Genomic DNA, 9,804 nt, shown 5'->3' with positions numbered 1-9,804 from the left:
AGACAGATCAACATTGTGACTCAAGTTCCATTATTCTTATGTCATTCTCCTACAAGGTCTACCCCATGAGCACTACAGCCTTGTCACCTTAAATTCTGTACATGAGGTCAGGATGACCTCATCACACCTTTTGCAAAAAAAAAAAATGTCCATTGTGATGACACATTTTAGGGGCAGGACAGTGATTGTCTCTGTTGGCCAAGAACCACCTTAGATCAACATTTTCCCTCTATTATCCTTAGGGCCAATTTGACCCCATTCAATGTTTAATGTCTTTAAATACTTTGTTTTATTATTATTTTTTGCTTCAGATTTAATGACATTTCCTAATTTAATGGGGACAACATAAACATAAAATTAACCTGCTAATATTTTTCAAAAGTCTTGTACACATTTTGTAGCATCGGTGTTCCTTGGGGTCATTTGACCCCAGGCTCTTTTAGTTGTATCATAAAACAGAAGAAATATTAAAATTTCACACACATTTGTTTTGGTTGTTTTATTGAGGTCACTATAACATGTTATCATTTGAATTTATAATGTTCATTGTAGTTTTACATATTTAATTTCATATTCAAAAAACTTCCCTCTGTTTTAGGGCTCTAACCATCTGTAGTAATGCAAGAACCAATAATAGTTCACATGACATGTGACATAATTCTCATGAGAACTAATAATTCTTTCCTGTGCCATATAACTCGTGTTACTATCCTTAATAAAATAGTTAGTTTTTCTTTCCAAATGTTATAGATTACAAAAATATATACTTAAAAATATTATCAATCAAATAAAACACCAAATATATTTATACTTTTCCAATTTTAGGTCAATCAGTAAGATTTTATGTTGTCCATAGTCATGCAATGGGTATTTTGGATGTACAGTATGAGGCGTTAGGTGGGGTGGGGAGGGGGTTGGTGCGGATGTCAACATAAAAGGTTACTTAAGTAGTCAACAAAGACATAAATTAACTGAGACAAACCTTTGTAATATATATATATATATATATATATATATATGTATGTATATTGTGGAGGTTTAAATTTACCCCAGTAGGTAAAAAATGTCATCAGATTTGAGGGTAACACAAATTGACATCTATTTAAATGCAAGCTTAATGAGTGACCTTGTGACATAATGCAATAATATTTAGTCAAGATAAATAATACTCTAAGGCCCTTATACTGGCCCTTTTTCAGACCTGAAATTAGAAAGGATGAGAGACTAAAATAATTTTGCAAGTAAATATGAAAATTAAGATAAAATAATTGTGAAATAAAGTTTGCCTAAAGTTGCTAGAGTAATAAATGTTAGCAATGAGTCATTGTTTATGAATTTATCAGAAATCAGACTGATATTTAAAACAAAATTGTTAATCTTGGTTGTTAAACAACAGCAACAGAACTACTACTAACTTGTATGGTAATAAATAAATTAAATTACCACAGCAGAGGTAATTATTGCAGAGATACTGTAGTATCAAAATAACGTTTAACAGGAGCTGAAGTGTTTATTTGTGGGACATATGCAATAACACAGAATATTAACTAGGTTATTCTTTTATTTTAATAAAGCTATTTTTGAAAAGTCCATCTGTTAAGATTAGGTAGAGGGGTTTCGAACCAAAATTGAAAATTGTTTATAATTATGTAACATTACTTTCAGTTGATTTTGTGTAAATTACTTTTTCATTATGTGCTGTAATATTAAAAAGAGTAAAAATATTATTTTATATGATATTATTTTATAATAATGTAAAATAAAAGTAATAAAAATAGTTTCTGCATTCTTAAAAGTCACCTAAATGTCTTAACTAACCTCTGGCATCATTTTGAAAGTAGGTTAGTAGGTTGATTTGAATCAAGGATTTTATTGAAAACACAAAATATAAGTGCATTCTACATTAAATCTGGCAACCGGAATTACACGTTATATTATTATACCTGAATTAAAAGTTGTACAAAGAAAAAAAAAACAATATGCAATTAGTGAACAACCATGTGGAAAAATCTTACACTCAAAGTAACGGAGAAACACAAATGGAAATGTGTGTCCTGATCCACTCCTACAGTTTGTTGTACAACATCAGAAACAAATTGACAGTTTTAATGCATTTCAAATATATAAGTTTTACGTTTTAATGTGTCGTTCACAGTCACATGCACGTTGCTTTGACTTGAATGCATCTAAATACCAATTGCTTGATATGAAATGCATGAATGCTTTAAGCTTTATTTAAAGGACTGCAGTGAACTGTTTAAAACTGCAGCAGGTGATACAATGCTGTTTTTATTGTGCATTCAAATAATCATTTATTTTACATGCAGAAACATACATTTTTCATGCTGTAATAATGCAAGAACCCAGGCTAAAAATTATGTAAAATAAATGTGCTTTAAAAAACAGTTACAGTTCTACTTATACAGTAATTATGTTTATGTCACCTTAAACAACTTAAATAATCTCTGGCATCATTTTGAAAGTAGGTAAGTGGGATGATTTGAATCAATGGTTAGTATTATTTTCCACAGGAAGCGGGCGCTGTGCAGAAATAAGACATGATGCCTAACTTCCTGCCTACGTCACAGACGTCTGTGGTTGTTTTTCTCTTGTGTGAGGCAAGCAAGACAGGATGTGTGTGTTTGCGCATGTGTGTGTGGGTGGGTGACAGAAATGAGGACAGGAAGACTGAAGCATGCATATTTCCACCTTTTGCAGCTTGCAGAGACAGAGAGAAATGTAGCACATGCATGACTTTGGTCGACAATATGAACCTTATAATCTGTCATCATGTAGGCAGTTTACTTACTGTTAAATACTGTTAAAAAACACACTTCCTCGTTCATTAGGATTTTCCCACTGTTGCACCTTCTTTATAGTTTCATTGTATTGTTCATAAACATTATTCATAACTGAAAAAGAGGGTGTGATTAGTCATAAAAGCACATTGAATGTGCATCACATAGAAAAGACACTACAAGAGACAGAGAGAATTAATCATTTCTATAATTTATTTTTTCCCCATGCGTAACCTTTTGCTTTCCTTGAAAGTGTGATTCATGATAAACCTCTTGCTCATTTTAGTTAAATAAGTACCAGTATAGATGCACACATGTAGAAGTGTAAATAAAGGAGAAACTGTGTTGCTGTTTTAAATTCATTATTTATTCATACCCATTTTGCATTGCATTGTTTTGTACAAAAATATCAAAGATATGCTTTGTTTGTATTTACTTAAATCATTAGTCTATAATATACGCATCTGTATTTCATGATATGCTGTATGTGTACATGCTTCCATGTGTAAAACACATTCATAAAGTCTTGTACAGATCAACAGATCTCTAAAGTGTCATCATGCATCAGTGGTTTGGACTAATTCCTCAGTAAATCTGCAGGACTGCTGAAGTGAAGACAGTGACAGAAGCCTCCAGCAGAGGGCCTACAGCAAGATCATCCTCCCAGACATATCTAAGTACATAGTGACACCTATTGTCTTTATTGTATTCTACAGTTCTGTTCTTTTAATCAGATGTGTACTTAAAAATGAACACTAGATGATGCCATTGCTCCATTTATGACACCTGTGTGTTAACCTATAAGAGTTTTCTTGAATCAGAGATTTCACATTGGCATTGTGTGACAATTCTTAATGTTATCATTGTCTTATGGTTCAATGTAGTTATTTTCAATTTAATTAATTTGATAACTTAATATAACTGGCCTGCATAGAACAATTTAATGAATGCATGCAGTGACATGCAGCTTTTCTTCCCGTTTGTGATTTTTATCTGAGTGAATCAGCTTTTAGAACAGGAATAAAATGTAGGGCGGGACATCAGGAATTGATTTTTATCATTGGATCTTTATGGTTTGCTATTGCTGCAAGTTATTTTGGTTTAAGATTGCAAGGGCAAATTAATACAAAAATAAAAAAGTGTATAATGATTTGCGCTGATACTGCATTATTCCAATAAATAAATAAAATAAGTAAGAATTGTCAGTTTTTTTGGTGACTTTAAAAGGTGTTCCTCCACACATAGCCTAACACAAAATCATTTGATCCTTTCATGCTCTTGATTAAGAAAAATCACATTGGCCTTAAAGCTTTAACAGTGTCTGGTTTTACTGTTGTATAATCAGTGTTCGGTGCAATGCATTAATAAGTGATTAATTACTGTAATTTCATTAATTTCCCCATGAAGGGAATTACTCTCAATTTTTCTAGAATTTAAAGATCCACTTTAAAACTTTTTTGGGTTAAAATTATCCAAAATAATTTCAGGACATAATATAACACAGGTTAAATAAAGATAATTTAATTTATACACAATTAGTGATCTCCCCTACATTGAATTTCACACACTTTTGCGTCACCATGTTCATGCGGATTTCCCACCCAAAACGCTCCTGTAAACGAAGAATAAAAAAGGATAACGCAGCAACACCACTTTTGCGTTTTCTCTTCAGAATCGTTTCCGTGTAAACATAGCCTGAAAATCTTTGAAAAAAGAATGAAAAAGTTGAGGTTTGATTATTTTGATGCACTAAGAAGACGACCGAAGAGGAATATTTTACCTGGTGAGTCAGTAGCCTATCATATAATTAATTGTAAAAGACTGCATTCATAGATCGAATTGCTACTAAACCGTAAATTAGTTGCTGTGGACTGGTTATTTTCTATTGAAATTGTATTTTGATCCGAGTAATGTCTGAAGTAAACCGCATGCTTTTATTTTTATAATCTGCTGATGTAACGTTACTTATATCATTGTTGTGGACATAACTGTGTAAATCATCTTGTGTTTTTTTTGCCATAGAAATTGTCCTGTACCTTGTGTTCCCTCTGACCTTTGTGTCACATCTTCACCTCTCACACACTTCACACACAAGCGCGCGCACGCACACACTGATAGTGTGCGCGCATTCATATTGGACCCGGAAGTGTAGCTCTGGCTGTGTTTTGATCAGACTGTGCTCTGTTTATTATGTATGTCCAGAGCTGCATTGATACCGTGTGTTCAGTTGCACAGCACCGCTTCAGTTATGGCAGCTTCAGTGGAAGATTTCAACAGGGCCAAAGAAAAACTGGGCACTTTGAAGGAAGATCCAGGGAATCAAGTCAAACTGAAGATCTATGCGCTGTTTAAACAGGTGAGAAACTGACCAATAAAGTCCTGCTCTTGATTGACATAGCTTAAAGGAGTAGTTCACTTTAAAAAAAAAAAAAAAAACTTTTGCTGATAATTTACTCACCCCCATGTCTTCCAAGATATCCACGACTTCCTTTCTTCAGTCGATAATAAATTAAGGTTTTTGATGAAAATATTCCAGGATTTTTCTCCATATAATGGACTTCAGTGGGAAGCAAACGGTTCAAGGTCCAAAAGACAGTTTCAGTGCAAACTGTTCAAAGGGCTTTAAACGACACCAGACGATGAATGAGGGTCTTATCAAGGACCCTTCGAGTCATGACTCGAAAAAAAGATTTTGATGAACAGGTTTGAACAGGAGAGTCACGAACAGAGCAAAGCAAGGCGAGCATTTGAGCTTATAAAACTTAAACCTTTTTATTTATTTTTTAAATGACCGCTCGTTTCGCTAGATAAGACCCTTTTTCATCGCCTGGTGCCGTTTAAAGCCCTTTGAAGCTGCACTGAAACTCTCATTTGACAGTGATAAAAAATAAAAAACTGGATCTCACCTGAGACCTCTGTGCCCACGTTTGTCCACGAATGGTGAAAAAGTGAATAGGGCATGAGGCTAGCTAGATTAAAATATCCCCACAAATATGTTATGATTCATATGACTATAATATTACTAAATAAAATAAACAAAATAAGAAATATTTGTGTATTTTATCTTTTAATTGTAATATATATATATATATATATATATATATACACAGGTAAAACTAGAACTAGGAAAAATTAGAATATTGTGCAAAAGTTGATTTATTTCAGTAATTCAACTTAAAAGGTGAAACTAATATATTACATATTATATATACTCATTACGTGCAAATTTAGATATTTCAAGCCTTTATTTGTTATAATTTGATGATTATGGCTTACAGATATGAAAACCTTTTCACAGAATTCTAATTTTGACATTAAGCTGTTAGCCATAATCATCAACATTATAACAAATAAAGGCTTGAAATATCTCACTTTGCATGTAATGAGTCTATAAAATATATTAGTTTCACCTTTTAAGTTGAATTACTGAAATAAATCAACTTTTGCACAATATTCTAATTTTTCGAGTTTCACCTGTGTGTGTGTGTGTGTGTGTGTGTGTGTGTAAATATAATATATTTTTTTAATAATAATTTTATTTTATTCCACAACTGTAAAATTAAAATACTAATACTTATGGGTGTTTCCAGGTTTATTTATTCGATTCAAAGTTTTTTGGAATCGTATCCCGTCAAAACGATCTCAGGAATAATACAAGATTTCACTCGTTAATTAATTTTTTTTTTCACCTGACACAAAGCCCTAATAAAACAACACACTTTTAGCATGACTGTCTAATTTAGCGATGACTTGATGAATAGCTGTCAACGTTGCTGCCTACCTGTTGTCCATACCCAATTATACTGAGGGAAAAGTCACAAAATTCTTATTATAATGTCTTATTATATGTCTTAAAAGGTGCTTGGACAGGAAAGTTAAAGATACTAAAAATGAATTCAATACATACATCTGGAATGGAGACGTGCATAATTACAAACTAAAATCACTATGACTCTTATCCGTTTCTAAAGTAAGCTACAGTTAGGATAATGCACTCAACTTCCATGCACTATATAGGGATTAGTAACAAGTGAGTGATTTGGGACACAGTTTTCTGTATGACTCCTCTGTGTCCTTTCTCTCCAGGCTAGTGAGATGCTGTTGTTTAATAAGAAGCTGACGGCCACACAGGCCTGTGAAGTGGGTCTGGTGACTGAGGTCTTTCCTGAAAGCTCCTTCCAGAGCGAAGTGTGGACCAGACTGAAGGCTTACGCCAAACTGCCCAAGAACGTAAGTGCTCAGACTGCTGGATATGTGATATAAGGTACAACGGGGATAAAGGAGCACCAGTCTTTGATTTTATTCTCCTTTAAACCACTAGAAGGCACAAAAACCTGCCCCAGCACTTCCCAAAACATCTGCTTTCCAATAAATAAGATATCAATTCCCCATTTAAATCTTATCCAGGGTCTAGCCAGATTGTCATCCTTCATTTTAATCCTTGAATCAACCCTTTTTGCTCTCATAGTATACAATAATGGGACGTGATCAGAAATATCCACCTGTAGAATCTCAAAATCGCTAACATAGTTCACTGGATATGATGAAGTAATCGATCACACTCCCATTTACAAAGTGTATGTTCAAACTACGACTCATCCAAAAGACATGAGTCGACCAAACATACTCGACCAAACATATTCGACCAACATATTAACAGCCTTATCTTTTGATTTTTCTATTCCATGCAAAATAATCATTCGTGTAATATCTACCACATGCTATATATTCAGAATCAGTGTAGTCGCATTCATTGCCAGTTATTGCCTGAGATCATTAATTGTACATCTGTCACAATTAAGTGGACATTTGTCTGATCCTTGATGTGATCACGGACCACAGTGCAAAGGTGATTCTGTGCTCATGTAATCTAATATTTGATGTTTTTGAAGAATCAATAAAATCATTGAATATGTTTAGAAGCAAAGGTCTTATTAATTATGTTTTAGTTTTGTTCAAGGTAATTATTAAAGATGCAGTTTTTCAATAACGGACGAATATGTAAAGTGTGGTATTTGGGGTAAAAGGCACATTAATTAATAATAATAAGCAGCTGGCTGACTTTCCATGTGTTGACATGGTTAGATTCAGATGGCATATGTCAAATTATTATAAAATGATAAAATATTATATAATCATATAATAAAATATACTTATTTGTTACCACTGTAAATGTATATTAAATTATAGGATCTCCTTCAACGCTTTCAGAATCTTCACCTTTAAAAAAAAAATTGTTTTTGTATTTTTTAAAATGAACATACTTGTCACAAAAGTACAGTGAGGTGAGTTGCAGTTTTATTAAATACAAACTTGACTTGAACTAAACTTTTAACATGAAATCAACATGAACATGAACATAAACCTGGACTTAAACCCACCAAACAGTGCTAACAGGGACAATACTAGACAAGAGACCAATGAAACATTTCACACAAAATCTGTTTTTGGAGCAACAAAACTGCAATCAGTGTAAATCAACATAAACCTGGACTTGACTTGACAAACAGTGGGAAGGAACGGGGACAAAACTAGACAAGAGACCAATGAAACATTTCGCACAAAATCTGTTGCTCCATCAATGTCCAATACAAACATATATATTTTCTCCAATCATACACTATGGGAGTAGATTGGTGTGCCTTTAGATCTGTTGTTAAAAAAAAAGACTATCATTCTCAGGTAAAATGATCATGCTGGATCTAAATTAAATTTGATCAAAAAGGCAATACATTTCACTTGAATTGTAAAACACTGCAGTCACATGTCTGCGCTCATCATGGTCCTGTTCTCGCACCCCTTCAGTCTCTGGCTCTGTCGAAGCAGCTGATCCGCGGAGTGGAGAAAGACAAACTTTACGCCGTGAACGACGCAGAAGTGGAGAGGCTGGTGGAGCGCTGGCTCTCAGATGAATGCATGCAGGCCATCATGGCCTTCTTCCAGGCCAAGTCAAAACTTTGAGGAGAGGAACACACACAGCCTATCCAGGAGATTCTGCTGTTAATCTGACATACAACATAAAGACTAGCCAACTAATCTAAACAGTGTGTGTTGTCCAAAATTATTGGATGACATTTTTATAAGACATTTTTATGAATTCCTGTCATATCACTTTAACTTAAAAACATGTAATATACAGTACTTCATTTTCTGTACCACCGGATGTGCTCTTAGTAGGTTGTAACAGTCAGTGCCTTACTAATGTGAATGCATTTGTAAAAATAGTCACACTTTATATTACGTGGCCTGCTATGTGCCATCATTAAATACAAAACCATGGATTTATAAAAAGGTATTAATTGTTTGTTTTTTTTTCCACACATTTATTGCTAATGAAAAGGGTTTAGTGTAATGTTAATTTAATGTAGGTACTTTAATTGCAATTACAATGCACCTGAATTATGTGAATAATAAGTATATTGTATGCATGGGCGTCGGAAGCAAAAAAAAAATGTGGGTGGGTCACTTACAGTCTATGGTGGGTCATCCTTCAGATTTTTTTTTTTTTTTTTTTTTACTGGAGTAGTTCCAAATACCTTATCTAATCTCTATGCAAAAATTAGTTTGTGAATGAGTGAGAGTCCAAATAAAAACGAGCACAAATCCGTCTATGCGTGCATCTCTCAGAAATCAGAGCTTGGCAAGTAATATCAACTCAAATACATCCAAAACTGGCCCGCCAGCAAAAATATATGGCCCGCGCCGCCGCCTGAAAAAGCTCTCAAAGACATTTAAATTCAAAAAAGTATGTGGCTCGCTAGACACACCTGTAAAATAACCGTCATGAAATGTCTGTTTTTATATTAAATGCGTCTCTATAGCACGCGTTGTGTTTATCGTGCAATTTAAACGCGAAACTTAGTTTTTACGTGCATATGATTGTTTTACGCGTGATTTGATGCGCACTTTATTGTGTGTAATACACACGCACCCGCACCACTACTAACCTATCCCATGCGTATTACAACCCGGTATCACAACAAGACGTGAAATAATCACGTAACGT

The 9,804-nt window shown here is 33.8% G+C and overlaps 1 protein-coding gene across 1 annotated transcript; it reads left to right on the top strand.

Moving 5' to 3' along the window:
• The first annotated feature begins 4,942 nt into the window (after positions 1-4,942).
• LOC148981450 (enoyl-CoA delta isomerase 2-like) lies at positions 4,943-9,405 on the top strand. Its single transcript, XM_089131189.1, has 3 exons — positions 4,943-5,154; positions 6,885-7,028; positions 8,604-9,405. The coding sequence occupies exons 1-3, from the start codon at positions 4,993-4,995 to the stop codon at positions 8,757-8,759; spliced, it is 462 nt and encodes a 153-aa protein (XP_088987315.1). The 5' UTR covers positions 4,943-4,992; the 3' UTR covers positions 8,760-9,405.
• Positions 9,406-9,804: the final 399 nt, after the last annotated feature.

This window comes from Pimephales promelas, chromosome 5 (assembly GCF_988280905.1).
Source record: "Pimephales promelas chromosome 5, fPimPro1.hap1.1, whole genome shotgun sequence".
Taxonomy (NCBI): domain Eukaryota; kingdom Metazoa; phylum Chordata; class Actinopteri; order Cypriniformes; family Leuciscidae; genus Pimephales; species Pimephales promelas.
Note: the sequence above shows the minus strand (reverse complement) of the source record. Positions and strands in the feature narration are given on the sequence as shown.